At 40.6% G+C, this 23,423-nt stretch overlaps 1 protein-coding gene across 20 annotated transcripts in view; it reads left to right on the top strand.

The window, feature by feature from the left end:
- CADPS (calcium dependent secretion activator) overlaps positions 1-23,423 on the top strand; it is a 589,311-nt gene that overhangs the window by 182,317 nt on the left and 383,571 nt on the right. For all 20 annotated transcript variants that reach the window (XM_066244444.1, XM_066244445.1, XM_066244440.1 and 17 more), the window contains exon 3: positions 4,180-4,512. In XM_066244444.1, the coding sequence (XP_066100541.1) occupies positions 4,180-4,512 (333 nt within the window). The remainder of the gene's footprint in view (positions 1-4,179; positions 4,513-23,423) is intronic.

Here is a 23,423-nt window from a genome sequence, read left to right on the forward strand (position 1 = left end):
AGGTCGGACAGAAGAGAGCCTCCTTTATCTCTTTGGAGTTTGGGCAGAAATTCTTTTAGGTAGTTCAGAAAGGTTGACTTCCCTCATAGAACCCTTCATACTCACAACCCTTATACCAATTTCCAGAATGCCAAGCACATATGATTCAGTGTTCTCTATTTTCCAGTGATATTCTACTTACAGAACCTGGTTTCTTCTTAGATTAATTGACATGTAATCTTAAAAACTTCTGTTCTCTGCCTTTGTCCTAAGTTGGCAAGGCTGGAATAAAGACATTGTACATCCCAAAACTGAAACTCAGAAAGTTTAAATAGCTTGTTTAGGTTTCAAAGCTAGCAACTGGGAGTCAGGATTTGAACTCAGGTCCTCTGATACTAGAGCCTGCTCTTCTTGTGATAGAGCCATTCACTAGTAGCATCCAGGTTGTTGTGTGTGCTTTTTAAATCTTAATTACTTTAACATCTAGGTATTTCTTATTTATTTTGGAATAATATGCTTTTGTAGAGCAGAAAGGGATCTGTCCTCGTTTCTCAGACTGTCTGCAAGGAGGTGGGCACCACACCAGCTCTCCCCCGCACCGTGCACATGGCTCTGGTGAGGGAGGGGGGACTGATGGAGGAGGTCCGGTCACTGAATTGACTGCCCTTCACCATTCCATATTTATATGTTTATCTTATATCTCCCATTATGACCTATCTGGAAGTTGACAGAGTAGGGAGGATTTATGGACACACGCAGAGAATTGTGCCTGTGGTTGAAGTCTCTTGCGACAGCCAAACAAAACAGAAAACAGAAACACCCGCTAGAGCTCCCAGTACAAATGAGACACACAGGAGGTGGGTACTGAGTGGTTATATTCTTGACAGGGCAAGGCCCACTTCCCCTCTGACAGATTGAGAAGCCGAGACAGATAGTGTACCTGGAAGATTCATTTTCGACCGCCACCTCTCTCTCCCTGCCTGTCTTGCCTCCTTTCGACATTTCATATTTGCTGTTTCCTCAATCTTCAACCTCCTTTCCCACATTCCACTTATCTCCCCTCCTTCTGGGGCCTGACAATCATGTTCTACCTCTGGACAGCTGGAGCCCTCTATTCTTCAAAGGCCTTTGGTTGTATCCTCATCAAAGAAGGCTGGCTGCATGAACCCATGTGAAAGTGAAGGAGAATGGGATTGATAGAGGTTAAGTGACAAATATTTATTGAGTGGTCACTGGGAATGAAGGAAGGGCCGATGTCAAGCACATGAGGTGGGCAGGACCCAGGAGTCACCTGCCAGTTGTGGGCACCAGCTGGGATCAGTATACCAACATCTTCATTTCTTACCACCTGTAATTGGGCCCCATGGACTACCTAGCCTCAGTTTCAAGAGACCAATATATTGTGCTTGCTGGTGGTGTTCCTTTACCTGCTTGCCCCCATCCAGATACAATCTCAATAGGGTCTCTGCCTCGAGAAGTCTGTTCTGTTCTTATTCATTCACTCATTCAATGTAGTGCCAACTGTGTGCCAGACACTGTCTTAGGCACTAGAAGAAATAACAGGAAAAAAAAAAAAAAAGCATTTACAACTCTGGCCTACCTGAGAGGCAGATATTAACCAGAAAGTTGCAAAGACAGATGATAATGGAAGCTTTGGTAGGTCTTTGGGGGAAAGGAGTGTGGTGCTGAGGGCTTATAACTGGCCCAGACTTATGGGACACTGGTATGAACAGATGGAGAAGTGAGTGTGACTTCATTTTTAATTATTTCTAAGTCCCCTAATCTTAGTGTCCCCACCTCCATCGTCAGTCACCTGTAGCTCTACAAGTACCTCCAGCTGGCTTCCTGCCAATTCTCTTGGCTCCTTTCAGATCTGTTTTCCACATTAAAGACAGAGCACCCGAACTTGATTGTGTTATGTCCCAGCTTAAAACCTTCAATGGTCTCTCAGTGCCCTTCAAATGACAACCAACACACTCAGTGTGGCCTCCCATACCTTTGAGCCCCTGACCCCTTCCTACCTACCTTACATAGGTCACTTTCTCACCCCTCACTGCCACAGCCACCCCGGCTTCTCCGGACATCCTCAGACACTCAGAGTCTTCACACATATTGTCCCTGGCTCTGAAATACTCTCTCATTCTCTCTCCCCCTAACCATCTCTCCCATACCACCTCTAAGGAGTTTTCCTCCAGGAAGGCTTTCCTGACCACACGTTAGGATAGATTGTTCTAGGTACCCGTTGACCCCTGTACTGTCCCTGATAGTACTTGTCCCAGCTTGTAATCATATTTGGATGGATTATTAAGATGATATCATGGAAGCTTGTGGTCTGGGTCTACATCTGTTTCACTTACCATTGTGTCCCTGGCACCTGGCACAGTGCCTTCTACCTTCTGAGTGCCCAAAAAATGAAGAATGGGTTCATAAGGAAAAGTGTAATTATTACAGCTGGAAAGATGACCCCCAAAATCTTATAGTTCAATTCACTCAGTGAATAGATTAGATACTGCAGAATCAGAGATGGGAGATTACTTACCCAAGGTCACTAACACAGCAAGTTAGTGACAGAGCTGACCTAAGAGCATGGTTTACAACTCCCACCTCTCAACAAAATTTCTCTATTTGCCTCAAAACTTTTAAGTTCTTTGAAATCTACATATAAAACTAAGACATAGTGTGTTAGATGGAGAAAACATCTGTTTTACGCATTACAGTGTTTTAGGTGAATTCCTTAGCTCATTAAGGCTCATAAGGCCTAAGGATTCATTCAATTTTTTTTTCTAAATTTGATTTTTAAATGAACTCTAAGGTCTCAGCTGAGTACCAGTTCTCAGGCACAGGCGAGTGGGCCATGGACTCCAGCCTGCAAAGCAAACCCTTAATCTACCCCCCATCCTTCTAAGTGAGCTCATTAAGCCACAGTAGATGGAGGCCGCCTTTCTAACAGCTCTGCCTGCCAGGGAAGGCTCTGTGGGGAAGCAGGCTGCAAGGAAACGTGCCCCCAAGTAATGCTGTCCCATGGTCATCAAGGGCCTTTCCTGAAATCTGACAGAGGAGTGGACATTTGTGCTGCCTCTAGAGGGATATTTATGCACCTTCTCGAGTGTGACCAGGACACAGCTCAGAGGTGTCAGATGTTTCCTCTCTGTGACTGAAGCAGCAGTTTCACCTTCTGGTATTATACCCAGAACCATGTAGGCATGGACGCTTCCAAGCGGTGGGCACTGGAGGGAGAGAGTAAACCGTTCTTAATGGACGGCTTGGTCCCAGGACCCAGGTGGCACTAACAGAACAGCCCAGGGTTCTCTCTCAGATGGAAACAGCTCTCCACCAGGCAAGTGAGACGCCAAGGAAGAAAGAAACCCGGGAGCCCCCTGCCTCTTAGCTGTGAACATTCAAAGAAATCACTTACACATTTGGCTTTTGGGTTCAAATCCAGAAAATGAGAATAACAGCAATCCTTACCAGATTGTTGCAAAGATCAATGAAACAGTCATATCCCAGGAGTCAGCAGATCGTATATAGTCTGAGCCTAGACTGCCTGGGTTCTTTTCCTGCCACCTCGTGACCGTGTTTCTTTTGTCACACTAATCTCTTTGTGCCTCAGTTTTCTGACCTATAAACTGGGGACAATACTAGACTCTACATCTCAGGTATTTTCAAATGAGGATTAAATGAGTTAATATATGAAAAGCACTTGAAAAAGTAGATCGTGTTAATGCCTTATGGGTTGTTGTTGTGGTTTTATTATTACTCTATGTGAAGTGTTTGGCCCAATGTGTGGCACATAGTACTTAAATGTCAACTACTGTTTATAGCCCATTTTATCCTCTCAATAATACCACAATTGAAACTGAACAAATACTAAGTAAATCTGTATTTAATGTTTGTCCCCCTTTCCAAATGTAAACTCCACATGGGCAAAGTCTGTGTCCTTGTGTTCGCCACAGTGTCATCTGTCCCCAGCACAGAGCTGGGTTCTTTGAAAGTAAATGAATATAGAAAGTAGGCATTACATTCAGTCCATCTTATAGATGGAAGACTAAGACTCCAGGGAGGGGAAAGGACTCACTCTCGGTAACTCAAACTGGCTGACTGGTCCTGCAGGGTGTGAGCACACTGCATCTTCTGGGATACAGTGAGCAGGTATCTCCGGGACCAACTTTCTAAAGTCTTGCTGGCCCTCCTCTTGCTCAGGTGTTCCTGAAGAGCGATCGTGTGGCCCGCATGGTGCAGAGTGGAGGCTGCTCTGCTAATGACTCACGGGAGGTCTTCAAGAAGCACATTGAGAAGAGGGTGCGCAGCCTGCCCGAGATCGATGGCCTCAGCAAGGAGACCGTGCTGAGCTCCTGGATGGCCAAGTTTGATGCCATCTACCGTGGGGAAGAGGACCCCAGGAAGCAGCAGGCCCGGATGACAGCCAGTGCAGCCTCTGAGCTGATTCTGAGCAAAGAGCAACTCTATGAGATGTTCCAAAACATTCTTGGGATCAAAAAGTTCGAACATCAGCTCTTGTACAATGCCTGCCAGGTAAGTTGCCTATCACCTGGGCCCAAAGTGGTGAGTAAGCAGGACCACATTATGACTTCTGTGTGCCCTAGACACTGTTGCCTCTCAGGCCATTTCTTGATTAAAAACAAAAATATTAAAAATTATATTTTACAACTACATTGGCAAAATGTGAGTATATTTCAGACTAAAACAGGCTAGAATGTGTTTCTTCTGATTTTAAAATAAATATTTTTATGAGCTCCTAAGAGTCTCATGGGCTTTAGGCAATGTGCTTATGTCGTCTAAGAGTAAATTTGCCCATGACTAAGGTCTAGGTCCCATGCATCAGAAGTCCAAAAAGATTAAAATAATTATTTTTTTAAAAAAAGATAGTTTTGCCTTTAAAATAGATGGTGTTTGCCCTGGCTGGTTGGCACAGTGGTAGAGCGTTGGCCTGCCGTGCAGGAGTCCCGGGTTCAATGCCTGGTCAGGGCACACAGGAGAAGCGCCCATCTGCTTCTCCACCCCTCCCCCTCTCCTTCCTCTCTGTCTCTCCCTTCCCTTCCCGCAGCCAAGACTCCATCGGAGCAAAGTTGGCCCGGGCGCTGAGGATGGCTCTATGGCCTCTGCCTCAGGCACTAGAGAGGCTCTGATTGCCGCAGAGCGACGCCCCAGATGGGCAGAGCATCGCCCCCTGGTGGGCATGCTGGGTGGATCCCGGTCGGGCACATGCGGAAGTCTGTCTGACTGCCTCCCCATTTCCAACTTCGGAAAAATACAAAAAAAAAATAGATGGTGTTTATCACTTGCGGAGCTTGTATTTCCCCAGCTAAGGAGACAACTGGACTTAGCACTGGGTCATCAAGAGTCATTATTTAAAATAGAAAGCTTCCAGTAGGCCTATGTATACCATGCCCTTATATTAGTTACATCATGAATTTCTGAGTGGGTCTCAAGTGGCTAGCTGAGGTTCTGCTTGGGCCAGCCCAAAATGGCTTCTGTTATCTCTGGATTGGTGGTTGGGAGAGTGAGTTACCCTAGATCTTCATTTCCTGTGTATCTTTCCAGTATAATCCTTCATTCATAGAACAAATATTTATTGAGTGATACTTTATAGTCTTTGCAAATTTTAATGATTAACACTTGGGAGCATTTTTTAAATTGAATTTATTGGGGTGTATTGGTTTGTAAAATTATATAGGTTTCTGGTGTATAATTCTATATACTTCATCTATATATTGTATTTTATGTTCACACCCAAGTCAAGTCTCCTTCCATCACCATTTATCCCCCTTTCCCCTCTTCTACCTCCCCCATCCTCCTTCCCTCTTGTATTTACCATATGCTCATTTTCAACCCCCAACCCTAGAAATGCTAATTTTGCATTCTCAGCACAGGACCCAAGAATCTGCATTTTACACAAGAGTCCCCTTATTTTTATGGCTTTCTCCTTCTAAGAACCATTAGAGAAACTCAGCTGTGCCCTGGTTCTCCTGTGCCAGCTCTGCCCTTAAGATACTTTGAATGAAGATACTATTGTGCATGGCTAATTTCTGTGCCTTGCTCAGAATTAGACACACCTGTGTAAATCTTAATCTGACTCTTCACTAGCTTTGTGGCCTTGGGGAGGTCATTAACCTCCCCACATGTGAGTTTGGGATGAAATTATTATTAGGATTTAATGTACATAAAGCCCAGCACAATGTAGGGCACTTTATAAATGGTAGCAGTTAAAATATATTATCATCTAAGAGGCAAGGACTCGACAATATCAGAACATTGCCCCCAGTGTTTAACATAAGAACTATAGGATTTTGAGGCTTAACTTCTTTTCACCTCCATGGCACTCCCTAGGGCCGTGATGGTGAACCTTTTTATAAAAACCACCCACTTTTGCAGTGCTGGTCAATCTGGTCCCTCCCACCCACTAGTGGGCATCCCAGCTTTCATGGTGGGCCAATCGTGGCGCCATTTGGTTGCTCCGCTACCGCCCACTTAGTGGGCAGGAGGGACCAGGTTGACCAGCACTGCAAAAGTGGGTGGTTTTTATAAAAAGGTTCGCCCTCACCGCCCTAGGGCCTAGTTCAAGGCATCAGCACCTCTCACCTGGGTGACTACAGTGTCCACCCAACTGGTAATGTTGCCTCCTCTTTTGTCCAGGGGAATGCACCCACCAAACACAGGAGTGAGCTTCTTAAAATGTAAATTGGATCATGCCAGTCCTGTGCCTAAAACCTTCTAGTGGCATCCTGTCCCTCTCAGAGGGCACCCCAAGGCATTGAGGCAGTCGTACCCCAGCCCCGCTCACACCACTTTCCCTGTATGCTGCTCACAGTCCTGTTTTCCATTCTCCCAGCAGGGCAGGTTTATTCTGGAGCTTGGCGTTTGCTCTCCCCTCAGTTTACAATGCTTTTTGCCAAGACCTTTGCCTGACTGGCACAGCTTAAATGCCAGCTTCTCCAAGAGGCCTTCCAAGGCCACCTAGCTACAGTTGTCCCTTGCCTCACACTCACTAAGTCATTGCAGCCCACAGCTCTGTTCTATTTCCATCACCACCTTTACCACTATTGTCGATTTATTTATTTATTTATTTATTTATTCATTTATTTTAGAGGAGAGAGAGAGAGAGACAAAGAGACAGAGAGAGAGAGAGACAGAGAGAAGGAGGAGGAGCAGGAAGCATCAACTCCCAAACGTGCCTTGACCAGGCAAACCCCAGGTTTTGAACCGGCGACCTCAGTGTTCCAGGTCAACGCCACTATTGTCCATTTCTTGTCTTCCGTTGTTACCTGTTTACTATCTCTCTCCATCTCCCTGCTCCTCCTTCTCCAGAACGTTAGCCTCATTCGTCTTTGTCTTTATGTGCTAATATTTCCAGCACATGAAACAATTCTTTTACATAGTGGTGATCAAGAATTGCCTATTGTTAATAAATGGATAACAGCAGATTATTTTAACTTGTAAATAAGGTCTTATTGTCAACCCTCTTGGCTTACCCAGAGATTTCGGACTTATTTTAATAAGTAGGAATCTATTAGCATTTTATAATAGAACATATATCACATTTAAAACCATTCCTGACATTGTACTTTCTCTCAGCCACTTCAATCCAGAACACTGATTGCCAACCCACAGTTGAGGGTTTCTCTGATGGGTCAAAAAGTATTTTTAAATTCTCCAATAAATCTCAACATAAGATTAAATTTAATTGTTCTTTTTATTTAAAATATTACAGCATCCCTTGTGGCACTTTTAGAATGGGGTAGGCAGGAGGTACTACCCACTATCTAGCACCACCACTTGGCCCACTAACCCCAGTACCTCCCTCTCCACCACAAGAAGGTCGGTTTCCAGAGCTTAATAAAGATTGGCAATCACCAACCTGGATGGTAAGTAAGAACCAAGTGTTCCTAAACCTGAAAGGCAAAAAATTATTCAGGGATTAACTTTTCTTCTTATTGCAATGGCTTATTATGTGTATTTTCTGTTCTTGCTCAAACATCAGCATCATTGGAGCAAACCCATTGCTATGCCATTTCTTATCTTCATGATTTTGAACTTGTTGAGTGGCCAGACCATAGTTTACTGTTTTCCCCTTAAAAAAAAATTAATTAATTTGACTCATATTTTAAAAATATTTTCCATGAGTTAGAAAAAACTACAACAATAAAAAAAATAATGTCCTCTCACAAGAATAATGTTTGTCCCCTTAGCTAAAACTAAATTATAAGAATTATAACATACTTCTTGGGACAGGCATACTTAAGGCATTTGGTATTATATTCTATTCTCACACCTATGGGGCTTCATATCCATAGATATTAGGACAGAGAGTATATGCAGGTCCTTCACAAAGGAAAAAAATAGAAATGAATTCTAAATACCTGATTGCTTTTATTTTCCATGTCTTTAGTAATCTGAGTTATATAAGCATATTGGCAAACAATAAAACTATTTTAAAAGAAAGATAATAATGGCAATGATAAAACATTGCAAATGTTATAGAAGAGGGTATTCTCACAACTGACTGTTGAAATAATTTATTATTTTACCTTTCTGTAGAGTAATCTGTTAATTTTCAGCAAAACACCTTGATAAAGGGCAAACCTGTTGGCCTAGCAGATTTACCTCTAGGAATTTGTTATAAGTAAATATTCAGAAATGTGTACAAGAGTGGTAAGTCCAAAGATGTCATTGTAGCATTTTGTATGATAGGAAAAAAGTGGAAGCAACTCTAATTCCCAATGGTAGGAGGTTAATTAGATGTTTATTTAACCAACAGAAGAATATTCTTCAGCCAATAAAATTGTTGTTGCAGAAGGAAACTGACTACATGGGAGAATGTTGATTAGCAACTGCTGAATGGAAAATCCTCCTATGAATTAGAGGATGTAGGTATCATTTTATTTTTATGGAAAAAGTACCAGATGAGTGAAAAACAAAATTTTAAGCGTGCTTATCTTTAGGGGTAGTATTATGGTTGAACTGTATTGTTTTCATCTGTGCTTTTCTGTGTTTCCAAATTTTATGCCTTAACCATATAGGCATTTTGTAAATGGAAACAAGTAGCAAAAAGCTCAAGTTATCAAAACAATAGGATAAGAAGAAAATTATCTTCTGCATTGTTTTCTAGATTTCAGCCATTAAGATACCACCTTCATGCTTTTTGCCATTTCCAAGTACTGTCTGTATGATTACTTATTTAATATTTCTAATTAAACCAACTCTTAACTCACTTTTAAAACCTACCCGACTCTTTACAAGTAATGTATATAAAATCACAGCTTTGAAGTGAAAAAAACAACATGCATTAAAGTGAAACATAACCAGTAAAATAGAAGCTCTTTATCAGTCAGTCCTCAAATGTCATCCACACCAGCGAAGGGGGAGGCAGGGCTGGGGCGACCCAGGCCCTGACTTACTGAGGTGGGAGAGCCCTCTGCCACCATCCCGGAAAACAGCCCCAGACTGAGCACAACAGCTTCCACATAGGTCTGTACTTCTCACGCCCTACATTTAGCTTTCAGAAATTATAGATTCGTTCCCTCATTTCCCTTTTTTAAAATTTATTTATTGATTTTCGAGAAAGAGGAGAGGACAGAGGAAGGGAGAGAGAGAGAGAGGGCCAGGGCTAGATTCATCCCCTCGCTTCCTTCTAGACTACCCTGAGCTCCGCACACTCTAGGAACACAGTGGTGCAGGAACACAGTGGTGCAGGAACACAGTGGTGGAACACAGTAGTGCAGGAACACAGTGGTGCAGGAACACAGTGATGGAACACAGTGGTGCAGGAACACAGTGATGGAACACAGTGGTGCAGGAACACAGTGGTGGAACACAGTAGTGCAGGAACACAGTGGTGCAGGAACACAGTGATGGAACACAGTGGTGCAGGAACACAGTGGTGCAGGAACACAGTGGTGGAACACAGTGGTGCAGGAACACAGTGGTGCAGGAACACAGTGGTGCAGGAACACAGTGGTGCAAAGCAGTAGAAGGGAAAGATCGCACGGCTTTCATTCTCACCCTGCTTAAATTATTTCTTGTTTTGTTTTCTATTTTCTGGACCTTCTGATGAGACAAAGCAATTCCTTAGGTGCTTCCAGAACCAGACATGTATACATTTTCTTTCATTCATATCACCTGCTGGGGGAAGCTGGCATCTGATTTCGTGCGCTGCTTCTGAAGGTTCTCATAATCTCTAGAAGGTTCTTCTAGTAACTACAGTCTTTATTTCAAATGAGAAATGATGTTTATCAAAGAACAATTGTATCAGTTTTATACTAGTTGTCTATTGTAAGATGTGCCATGTCTATTGAAACTTTAAAAAAAGCCAGGAGGCTTAACAAGTGTCTCATATTTGCACAGGAGAGTTTTAAAAGTCTATTTGGCTTATTTGAAAATGCCTGGTCTTATTTCAGAGACAAGTTTGCTTATACTCAGTATAATAATCAATGTAAAATAACTGGAAACTTTTATTACAGAATCAGTGTTGTTTTTATTTTCCTGGACTCTGGGAGGAAATGGAAATTATGTCACAGTTTCGGCATTTAAGTTGAATTCCAACCCTAACTCAAAAAATGTAGGAAAACCTCTTTGAGAATGGGTGAAGTATCTGGGCAGTGAGAGAAAGACCTTCTTGCCAACTTCACAAAATGCAAAGCTAATGATGATTATAGTGATGATGATGATATATTTTAAAAGTTTTGAAAATGCAAAGCACCATCTTTTTTGTTCCTCCTTAGCGGCCTCAAAACTGACATTAATTTGATGCTCAGGTGTACCAAGTATCTGCTACTTTGTACCCCTGTGCGTAAGTGTACAAGTTATTCCTAATTGCTTCATTCTCAAACATGTGGGCATTTTCTTTTGAAAAACATTGCTGCAGTTTGTTTTAGAGGAAGGCAAGTCTACATCTCCATATATTTTTGAATGTACATAAACCTAAGAAACCTGGTAATTTCCAAAAGGAGTCTGAGCTAAGGGAGTCAGTTGTTCCTTGCATTTCAACACGGTACTTTGAGAATGGAGTTCCTGGCTGTCTGCTACTGATTTCCCCGTAGCTCCTCCAAATGTCAGCTGTATGATGCTGGCTTCTGCTCAGTCAGCACCTGTCCTAGGGGGCAGCAGGGATAGCATGCATGTTTCATATAACAGAAGATGACAGGAATCTCTTCATTTATCTTCTCTGAATTTCAAGAGATTTATTGTATAATTTGTAAGACTTCACTAAAGACACATAGAATATAATTTCCCAATCTAGAAACACCTTTGCATTTTTAAAAACTGAATTCTCCATCATTATTGAACTACTAATTTTCTTAACATCGTATTTTCTTCCTTCAAACCATCATCAGTATGGCCTTTGATGATGTGGCTTTCTTATTACAGTGCTGTCTTCTTTGGCTTGATTAGCACTTGGCAGCTTTTCAGATAGTTTATTAGACTCTGAAGAGAAACCTAAAATTATCAGGCTTTCAGCTGTGACCCAGATTGCTAGGTTGAATCCATTCCTCATTATAGTCTTTAGTCCCAAAGTTCCCAGTGGTGCTCTGTTGACTGAGGTCTTGCTTCTCGGCCCAGGCTCCATCTCTTAATCACTGTTCTTAGCTCTCTAAAACCAATACAGTTCTTTGCACAGAATGATCTTTCAATAAATAATCTTACTGAAAAAAATGTTTTTTTAATCTGAAGGGTGTGACAATCACATTCTAATATTAACACTTTAACAACAGTCTTCCATTATTCATAAATTCACCCATTGATTTAATATGTATTTTAAGCACTTACTATGCACTAGTTACCAAAGGCCAAATGCTGGGGATAAAGCTAAATTTTCCTACTTTGTCATAGAATGGCCATGATTTGGCTTCTGATCATCTTTCTCTTTGCTTACAACAACACACCTCCCAATGACTTTAGAGCTTTTGTCCAACTTAGAGTGTTGTCTGTATTTTTTGTTTATTTCTGTGTAACAAATGACCACAAATATAGTGGCTTAAGAGAATACGTTTATTATCTAATGACATTTTTTTTTAGCTCAGAAGTGCAAGGCACAACTTAGCTAGATTCTGCACTCAGAGACTCAGAAACCTAGCCCTAGAATGATGGTTCTGTCTGGGCTGTGCTCTTATCTGTAGGCTCAGCTGAGAAGGATCTACTTTAAGCTCCCTTATGTTGTTGGCAGAATTCATAACCTTTCAGCTGTAGAATTCTTCAAAACTAGAATGGGGGGGGGGGCGGGGGAAGAGGAAGAGGAGGACAAAGAGAGGAAGGGAGTAGGAGGGAGAGAAAGAGTCTCTGGTACTTCATAGCTCTGATTTCTAGGTCCTCTTTTAACAGGATCACCTGACTAAGTCAAGCCCATTCAGAATAATTATCCTTTTCTGTTAAAGTCAACTGATATAGGACTTTAATTACATCTGTAAAATCTCTTCACTATTGATTAAAAACAGACTCGACCCACACTCAAGGAGAGGAGACTATAATAGGGTATGACTCACTGGTTGTTATCCTAGGGCTTTTGCCACAAGTTCTCTTCCCCCATCCTGATATTTTTTATATGACTGGCTTCTTCAAGTATCAATTTAAATGTGTCCTTTCTAGAGAAGCTCTCCTTCATCATTTTTGTCTCAGTAGGCTTCTATTTGTTTGTTTTGTGACACTGTCTTATTTATTACCATTGTAGAACTTCATATGATATAAAATTACCTTGCATATTATATTACTTATTCATTCTCTTATTGTTTATCTCCCCCAACTATCTCTTTAAGAGCAAGACCGTGTCTGTTGCATTCACCACTATATGGCCAACATTAAGCACAATGCTTGGCACAAAATAAATGTTCAACTAAATATGGACTAAACCAGTAAATGCAGACGCCAAGGTATTTATGTTCTCCTGGGGCTTAAATGTCGACATTCTACAAAGGTGTGTATTGTTTGGCTGTCTCTTTCTAGTAAGGTAAACCAAAGCAATGGAACAGGCCTGTCAATCTGGGACCTGAATTCACCTGCCAATACTTCTATATTATAGTGTAGATTTCACCTGAGGTTCACATTATGTTTTTAGCCATAAAATTTAAAATTTCCTTCTGGTCACGCTCAACATGTTTCTACCAAAACAATGTTGCAGAAATTAAATCTTATCTTTCCAAAGTCAAGCACAGCTTCTAATAGTCATCAGATTTTTGATGGACTGCTAGTTTTCAGTGACTTTGCTTGCCATGTGTACTTTAATTTTAGCATTCTTGGGTTGTGGAAAGAGATCTAGATGCATCTGCCCATGAGCATATGCTCTTCTGTTAGGAAAGACAAAATTGGAGCACATTACGGTGCGGAGGGCCCAGGGTCAGGTAGCAGTATTTAATTTCCCAGAGCAACAATTCTCCAAAGACCCCACCTTGATTTTTTATGATGTCATCAGAAAATCCTTCTCTATAAATTCTTTCTAGAACACAAGGCCAGATATTTCTATCTGACTGCACCTGCTGTTACTAAAAGACTAACTGCAGTGGAAAGTTGATGCTGAAGACTGCATCTGGGGAACACGGAATTGGGATTTTCTATGCAGCCTTCACAGCTGCTATGGACATTTAGCAATCTCTTCTCTTTGTTGCCAGAATGGAAGCATCAATATGCTTTTTTATTCAAAGTCCTTTTATAAGCCTTGAACTACAAAATTCTCATCAGAGGTGTTAAAGAGGTGCACTTTCGGAAAAAGACATACAGAAATAGTATTCTCTACACTTGCCACCTCTCACTAAGTGATGGGAGCTATCGCAAACCCGCTAAAACAGCTTTGCAAGTAGAGATGTTTTATAAGCCCTGTGACATGCCTAGCCACTCAATGCCCCACTGCGAATGATTTGAATTTACCTTTTCCCCCCAACACATGGCCTTCTCACTTCTTCAATGTGTGCAGAAACTTGGGTAATGGGGTGTAATATACCGATCACATTTTATTGTTAGCCCTGTTTGTTTTAATCCTTTCTGAAAACAAGCATAAACTACTTCAGTTCTGTGTCCCAGCTGGCTAGTAGAGAATGCCATGTAGATTTTCCATCAGGAGGCTCTATGACTGAGGTTTGAGCCTCCATTTTTTTTTTTTTTTTGATAGAGACAGAGAGAGAGAGAATCAGAGAGAGGGATAGATAGGGACAGACAGGCAGGAAGGGAGAGAGATGAGGAGCATAAATTTTTCGTTGTAGCACTGGTACTTTAGTTGTTCATTGATTGCTTTCTCATATGTGCCTTGACCGCAGGCCTTCAGCAGACCGAGTAACCAGCGACCAAGCCAGCAACCTTGGGTCCAAGCCGGTGAGATTTGCTCAAACCAGATGAGCCTGTGCTCAAGCTGGCGACCTCGAGGTCTCGAACCCAGGTCCTCCTCATCCCAGTCCGACTCTCTATCCACTGCGCCACCACCTGGTCAGGCTGAGCCTTCATTTTGAACAGTAAAAATGCCCACCAGCTAGGGAGTATTTAATATGAGCCAGGCACTAAGGCTAATACTTTACATGTATTATCATATTTAATCCTTATAATAAATGTGGAGGGTAGACATTTTACCCACATTTTAATAAGAAAGAGGAAGAGAGAGAGGGAGGGAAAAGTTAAACAATTTTTCCAAGGTCAAGCAGCCAGTCAGCAGCAAAATCAGAATTTGACTCAAGGTTGCGTGACTCCAAAATAAGCTCTTGAGCTCAATTGCTAAAAATTGTAGTGGTTTTTCACTAATATAGAAAGTTCTGGAGAGTAAGTAGAAATTTCATCGATCCTGCCTATACTTCAGGAATGTGTTTGTGGGTGTGAGTGTGGGTGTGACTAAATCTTCTAAAAAGTCCCTTTTATAAAGCCTGCTCTTATTTTTTTCTAAAATTTATTGAGTTAAAAGAAAGGTCAGCAGATGACTTAATTCTGTGTATTGACTAATTATAATTTTATTTTTTAAGCAAGAGAGAGAGACAGACAGACATGGACAGGAAGGGAGAGAGATGAGAAGCATTAGTTCTTCGTTGTGGCACCTTAGTTGTTCATTGATTACTTTCTCATATGTGCCTTCACCAGGGCACTACAGCAGAGCGAGTGACCCCTTGCTCAAGCCAGCAACCTTGGGCTTCAAGCCCAAGACCTTTGGGCTCAAGCCAGTGACCATGGAGTCATGTCTATGATTCCATACTCAAGTTAACAACCCTGTGTTCAAGCTGGTGAGCCCACGCTCAAGCTAGCAATCTCAGGGTTTTGAACCCAGGTCCTCTGCATTCCAGGCCGATGCTCTATCCCCTGAGCCACTGCTTGGTCAGTCTAACTAATTATGATTTTAATGGCTGTGTCTTCACTTAACGGGGACCGATTAGGTTTGTGTTTGTTTTGCTCATTAAAGTTCTATCATCTCAATGCAAGTGTTCCCTGGTCTAATTTTTGAAAACATGTAAAGCTCCACAGTGTTCAGAGGATGGTTAAGACTCAGAAATGCTCATCTTTCTTGTCTTGTCCTTGCACCTGTGTGATCGAGCTAACTGGCAGACTTTACAAAATGGCTACTTGTTGTTTCACAACATGAGCACCTGCCTGGAGGGGCTCAGTGACCCAGAATTAAACAAAGTAGCTCTCTGGAGAAAGAATACCCACAAAAGCACAGAAGAAAATTCAAATTACAAAGGTTTTTAATTAAAAATTAAGCTGGGGTGGTAAATATTTTAGGCTTTGTGGATCTTACACTTTTATAGCAACTATTTAATCCTGTCTTTGTAGTAAAAGTAACCTTAGATAGTCTATAAGGAATGGGCATGTCTCAGTTTCAATAAAACTATATTTATGGGACAGGCATCTGGCAGAGATCTGACCCAAGGGCTGCAGTGTGTCAACCCCTGGATTAATAAACATCACATTTTAACAGAAAGTATACTTCCCAAAAACTTACCCTGTGGATATACAATGTTATCTTTTCAACCCAAAAGGTTTTAACATAAAACTTAGCCCACCCATTCTGTGAAGAGTAGACAATGATGACTGTTTACAATGTTGGAACTGAAGATAATCATCATATAGAAATGAAGTAGAAACCAAGTGTCAGAATCTTAATATACTAGACTCATTGTAGGCTCTACTCCTTAGCACTATAAATGTTGGACACACCACTTCCCTAAGTGTCAGTGTGTTTGTCTGTAAAATGGAAATAATAACAGAATTTGCTTTACTGAATTTATTATGAGACTGTGGTAAGTTAATAAATCACTTAGCACTATGCTTGGCACATATACATTTTGTATAAGTATCATCGTTTATTTTACTGACACTTGAGCCAAGTCTTGGTCCATGATTAGGAATTTACCAAGTGTTGGTCTTTAAGACTTTTCCCAACTAAAACCTTCAGCATAGTTATAATTTAATGCTAATATTGTACAGAAATTAAACACTGAATACCAGTGGTAGAAAATATGACTTTAAAGTGACATATATTTGCATTTACATTCTTACTTTCCTACTTATTCTGAGTTCTTGTGCCAGTTAGTTAACCTCTCTGAGTCTTACTTTTGCATCTGCAAAATGGTGGTAATGATAGCTCCCATCCGATAACATAGTAGGTGCTTATTGTTTTTTTTAATCTTTATTTATTTATTTATTTATTTACAGAGAGAGAGAGAGACAGAGAGAGGGACAGATAGGGACAGACAGACAGGAACGGAGAGAGATGAGAAGCATCAATCATCAGTTTTTTTCGTTGCGACACCTTAGTTGTTCATTGATTGCTTTCTCATATGTGCCTTGACCGTGGGGCTACAGCAGACCCAGGAACCCCTTGCTGGAGCCAGTGACCTTGAGTCCAAGCTGGTGAGCTTTGCTCAAGCCAGATGAGCCCATCTCAAGCAGGTGACCTTGGGGTCTTGAACCTGGGTCCTTTCACATCCCAGTCCGACGCTCTATCCACTGCACCACCACCTGGTCAGGCTGCTTGTTATTTTTAGCTATCACTAATTAACAAAGTCCTGTCTTGGGAAAATGTCATTCTATTGAACAGTGATGTTTAGGATTAGGCTGCTTCTCTGGAATCAATTCTTGAAATCAAACAATCAAATTGTGCTAGGGAGAAATCTGCCTTCAAGAAGTATAAATATAATTTGAACAAACAAAATTAATATGCACACAAAATCCATTCATAATAGAGTCAATATATAACATAGTAGATAGCTATAATGTATAAGGGTAGCATAATATGGTAGACATATTGTGTTTATAGACATATCTGGGTATGAATCTAGGCCCAGTTACTTATTATCTATTTAACCTTTAGCAAGTTCATTAATGTCTGTATAAAACATAGATATTAATAGCTATAAGGTATAAATGAGCTGTTCCATCTTAGAGATTTGGTAAACATAGCCTCAGTTTGTCGTGGTAGTTAGTTGCAATGGTGATGGGGGCTGTAGAACTGGTGGGACAGTGGTGTAAGCTTCAACAGTTGGAGGACTTGGGAGTTCTCAGATAAATAGTGCAATTTGATTGGTCAGTAACCTCTCCACAGGGGAAGTACTAGTTGAGCTGGATGTAAATGATAAGAGGGCAGTTTAAGCTGAATGAAGAAAGATTATCTGAGATGCCTGTTACTCCCTTTTTCTCAGTAATGGAACTGAGTAGAGAAGAAATTGTATCATAAAGATTATGCTGATTAAATAATTGGTCCAGATTCTTTACTCACTTGTATTAGAATTAAACACTTTGCCATTGCATTGAGTAAACTTGTCCACCACTTGACTGGTTTTAGCCATCACATTTGCTTTGTGTATGGACTATTACCAGAGTTGAAGAGTGAAAAATTGAAATGTGCTTATGCATGTGATCTTGCTGCTGTTGGACTTTAGTGATCTTCCCAGAGAATAACATGCCTTGGGCAGTTGTTACTCTTTCAGCCTGGGCATCAGTGTAATACTTACAGAAAGGCCTGAACCAAACCCATAACCTAGAGTCAAGTTTAGCCCACCTTCAATCTAAAGCAACCTACACTTTAAAGTCTAGAACCAAGTCTAGTCTAGATCAACAGAACCCAGCCAACTCACACAACTATGAATATGACAAATGTTTGTTAAATTAAGTCACTGAGTTTGGGAATGACTTGTTGTGCAGCATAATTTTGGCAATAGTTCACTAACATAGATGACATTTAAAATAAGTATGGGCCCTGGCCGGCTAGCTCAGCGGTACAGCGTTGGCCCAGCATGTGGATGTCCTGGGTTCGATTCCTGGCCAGGGCACACAGGAGAAGCATCCATCTGCTTCTCCACCCTTCCCCCTCTCCTTTCTCTCTACCTCTCTCTCTTCCCCTCCTGCAGCCAAGGCTCCATTGGAACAAAGTTGGCCCAGGTGCTGAGGATGGCTCCATGGCCTCCACCTCAGGTGCTAGAATGGCTCCGGTGGCTCTGGTTGCAATGGAGCAATGCCCCAGATGGGCCAAGCATCACCCCCTGGTGGGCATGCTGGGTGGATCCCAGTCAGGTGCAGGCAGGAGTCTGTCTCTCTGCCTCCCTCCTTCTCACTTCAGAAAAGTACAAAAAATAATAATAAAATATGTATACATCATGAGTAACAGACCATTAGTAAGATATATGTCTAACTGTATCTTACAGAACCCCAGGTATAGTGGGGTTCTAGGGTTAATTAACAACCTCTCATTACTATTGCAACTGTCTTAATTCAGAATGTCTGCTTTTGTGTCTCTCACTTTCTCTAGCAAACCTGAATTGTCCACTTTTGCAGACTGTACTAATATACTGGCATCCTGGCATCCATGCTAACATGCTAACTTTAAAGGGCTCCATCTATGAAAATGAAAAGAAGGAGAGATAGGTTGGCTGGGGCAAATATTTGAGAACTAAAACTAAATGGTTTCACTCATTATCCAAGAGTAAGTGTGCAGTGTGGATAGTTTTAGGAACTGGACAAGAGATCAGGAAGCCTGAAATCCCCATTTGTTAGTGAGGTCAAGGAAACTAACAAGGATTGGTAGAAATCTACAAAGCCCTTGCCTTTCAAGAGCATTTATTATACAGTTGCCTTGTTGCCTGCATCAGTTAGTGATTGCTGCATAACAAACAACATTCAAACTTAATAGATTAAGCAGTAAACATTTATTATTGCACACAGGTCTACTAATGAGCTGAGTTCTTTGTCTGGTCATGGTTGGGCTCACTTATAAGTTTGTTGTTAGCTGTGGGTCTAGTAGGAAGTTTTTTCCCTTTGGGGGTCAATTGACTATAGATTGACCTAGTATGACATCAGCTGGCACTACGCAGTTATTCTCCATAAAGATCCCACACCCTGGACTTCACAGCTGCTAGACAGGGTGTAAGTGAGAGAATGGAAGATTGCAAAGCCTCTGGAACTCACACGTCACTTCTCTTGACCAAAAGAACTTACAAGGTCAATCAAGATTCAAGAGGAGGAGAAACAAACTCTATTTCTTGATGGGAGGAGATGCAAAGTCACATTGCAAATGATGTGGTTACAACCAGAGTGAAGAACTGTAGCTTCCTTTGGATCTACCCCAGTTGTTGACAGATCCTAGTATTCAACTGTTGAAAGCCAACATACGTCCAACATATTTTACCAATTTCTTTTAATGAGTAGTATTTTGTTAGAAAATAGTATTTTTATTGCTATAGTCAAAATAAACACGATATATAACAAAGAATGAAGGTCATGATCTATCATCATGAAAAGTGAAGCAAAATTTTAAATGGGGAAGTATTTTTGTTCTCGGGAGACTATTAGCAAATGTAGGAAGATTTATCTAATAGTGTTTTCAATTTGCAGTTTGAAAAATCATCACCTTATTATCATCATTTCAAATGCCTTTCAGAGAAAAAGCTAAAACTTTGTGTGTGTGGGGGGGCTAGATATTCAAGAAACTCATTCATTTCCTGATAAAGTAAACTTGGATACCAGGGTATACTTAGTAGTCTCCACCACTTTGGCAGACTCATATGTACTTTTAAAGGCATGCAAATGATAGGAAATATAATAAAACCAAAACAGGCATACCTATTTTCCAAATTAATAAATAAATATTACTGGTGCAGATGAAGTCTCAGGCCCTCACCGTGCCCTGCATATGTAGTAACCATTTTCTGCTGTTGCTGTTTATCCTTTCTATAATTTCCTAATACTTTCATTACCAACATATGTATCCTGAGTAGATCTAGTTGTATGAAATCTTCATACAAGTCATATTGAACTGTTATATATTTTTTTGCCACTCTTTTTTTTTTATTGTTCTTTGTTTTTTGGTTTTGGTTCATCATTATTTGAGAAATTCATTCATATTGATACATGTAACTATATTTATTTTCTGGATGATATTCCATTATGGATATATTGTCATTTATTTACTTAATAAATAAATTCCATTTTTTTACTATTCCAAAAAAATGCTATTGTGAATATTCCTATGCATGTCTTCTTGTGCACATGTACAAGAATCTCCAGGGGACGTAACTAGAAGCATACTTACTGGGACATGAGGCAATTGCACATTCCAGTTATTAGATATTATCAAATAATGCTTCAATTAGTTGTACATTCCTTTGAACAACATAGAAGTAATTGTTTTACTCTTTACAAAGAGTCTTAGTTTAAAAGTTAAAACTTTAATAAAGAAACTGGACCTCTCCTACTTAGCTATGGGAAGGATAAGACTCAGCAATTCCACCCATTGGTACAGACCAAGAGAAATTAATATATCTGCCCACCAAAAAATGTGCACAAGAATATTTACAGTGGCTTCATCGCCAATACCCCAAAGTTGGAAACAACTTAGATATCCATCAAAAGTAGAACAGATACTGGTACATACAATGTAATACTCAAGCAGTTAAAAAAAATCCAAAAAACACTGGTACATTTAACAAAAAGGATTAATTTCACAGACATATACAGTGTATCTGTAAAGTCATGGTGCACTTTTGACCGGTCCCAGAAAAGCAACAAAAGACAATAGAAATGTGAAATCGGCACCAAATAAAAGGAAAACTCTCCCAGTGTCATACCTATTCAGTGCAGTTCGATGTGGGCTCCATTTGTTGCCCTGCACACATCCAAACGGTAGTGAAGTTCTTGCCACACACGGATAAGGACGTCTGGTGTAACAGAGCGAATAACGTCTGTGATTCTCTGTTTTAAGTGATTAATGTCGTGGTGCTTCATTATAAACGCACCGATATTCACATTGCACTTTGGTCATGGATTCGAATTTAGTGAGACACAGAACACACTGAACTTTCCTCTGTACCGTCCACATCTCGACTGGCATGGCCGTGGGCTGTTCCGCTGTATACACGGTGTTACGTCATCATCTGCGCATGCGCACATGCTTCCACATCATCCTACAGAAACTGGGAGGGTTTTCCTTTTTTTTTTTTAATTTTTATTTATTTTTTACAGAGACAGAGAGTGAGTCAGAGAGAGGGATAGACAGGGACAGACAGACAGGAACAGAGAGAGATGAGAAGCATCAATCATTAGTTTTTCATTGCGCATTGCAACACCTTAGTTGTTCATTGATTGCTTTCTCATATGTACCTTGACCATGGGCCTTCAGCAGACCGAGTAACCCCTTGCTGGAGCCAGCGACCTTGGGTTCAAGCTGGTGGGCTTTTCCTCAAACCAAATGAGCCCGCACTCAAGCTGGCGACCACAGGGTCTCGAACCCTGGTCCTCTGCACTCCAGTCCGACACTCTATGCACTGCGCCACCGCCTGGTCAGGCAGGGTTTTCCTTTTATTTGGTGCAGATTTCACATTTCTATCGTCTTTTGTTGCTTTCCAGTGACCGGTCAAAAGTGCACCATGACTTTACGGACACACTGTATTGAGAGAATAAATCCTAATCCAAAGAGTTTTTATTCTATTATTCCATTTATATGAAATTCAAGATCAGAGAAAACTCCTCAGTGGTGTTATGAATCAGAGTAACAATTGCATCAGCAAAGGGAGGAAGGGGGACGGGGTTAATACTGATTTGTAGGTACTCAACTACTACAATGTTTCATATCTGTAATGTCCAAAATGGTAGCGCTAGCTTCATTAAGTCAAATTTAAAATGTAGTTCTTCAATCACGCTAGCCGTATATTAAGTGCCCAATAGCCATGTGCAGCTTGAAGCTGTCACAGTGAACAGCAGACAGAACATTTTCATCATCACACAAAGTTGTTTTGGGCTGTTCTTTATCTTGAGCCTGGTGGTGTTAACATAGTACACATATGTAAAAATCAATCAAGACATATGCTTAAAATTTGCAATTTTACGATAGGTATGCTGCACAAACAAAATATACTTAAAAATAAATGTGTTGTGCCTCATATTATAAGGGGAAAGATCACAAGAAAGGAAATAGAAAAGAGAAAACAAAAAAAATCTTACAAATAAAAGCCTTTCAAAATTGAATTTTAAATAGAATATGTGATGTGAACTCAGTAGAAAAAGGCATAAAATCTCTGTATACAAATAACAATAAAACTTTTTAAAATGAAGATTATTATGATTAGCTTTAATTAGGCTCCTTCTAGTTTGCAGGTTGAGCAAATTATCAAGCCAAAAATAAAAACCTTAGGCTGATCTCCTAGGTAAATTTCCTCAAATTCCGAAACATCTGTGGATATTCTGGCATGACTGTCCTTGTTACATTTCTACGTAACTAATCTATGTTTTTATTTAGACTCCCTCATGAACCATGGTTTCAATCATTTTCTGATCTTTGTGTAGAGATGAGTGACTCCAACCATAGGCAAATGTACGCAGAGTAATGAGTTAGGTGAGAGTGGTCTGATTTCCGTTTTATGAAAGTTATTGGGAAGTATAATGTTAATCTTTGTCACAGAAACCTGATTAATCCATTGCCTATTTTGCATTGTCAATAAAGAATTTTTTTCAACATATATATGGTTTTAGATTATCCAGAAGCATAAGAGAAAAGCAGTATGAGAATTAAAATAGACAGTCTTACACTGACAATAAACATGTCCTCCATCATGTCTGAACAGAGAAGAATGAATCAGAGGAGCTGTGTGACCTTGAACAACTTCTTATCTTCCTTGAGCCTCAGTTTCCTTACTTCCTACCTTCGCTGACTCTGACTCTGTCAGGAAGAGTTGTTGCCTCGCTTTTACTTGTCTCCCTCATGAGGCATGGCAACCACTAGAACAGCACAGAGCATAGCTGTCCTATAATTCAATAGCAGGCACATCATCTCCCTCTACAAGACTGAGTATCTGATGACCGTGAAATATATCTTTGTTTCCTTAGCACCTGGGCCACTGCCTGGCTGCAGAATATCTCAAAAAAGATTGAGTGACTGAATGAATTAATGCTGTAATATCTATTGCTGTGTAATATATTACCCAAAAACTTTCACATATTTATTATCTCATAATTCCTAAGAGTCAGGGAGCTAGCTG

Source organism: Saccopteryx bilineata, chromosome 10 (genome assembly GCF_036850765.1).
Source record: "Saccopteryx bilineata isolate mSacBil1 chromosome 10, mSacBil1_pri_phased_curated, whole genome shotgun sequence".
In the NCBI taxonomy this organism is placed as follows: domain Eukaryota; kingdom Metazoa; phylum Chordata; class Mammalia; order Chiroptera; family Emballonuridae; genus Saccopteryx; species Saccopteryx bilineata.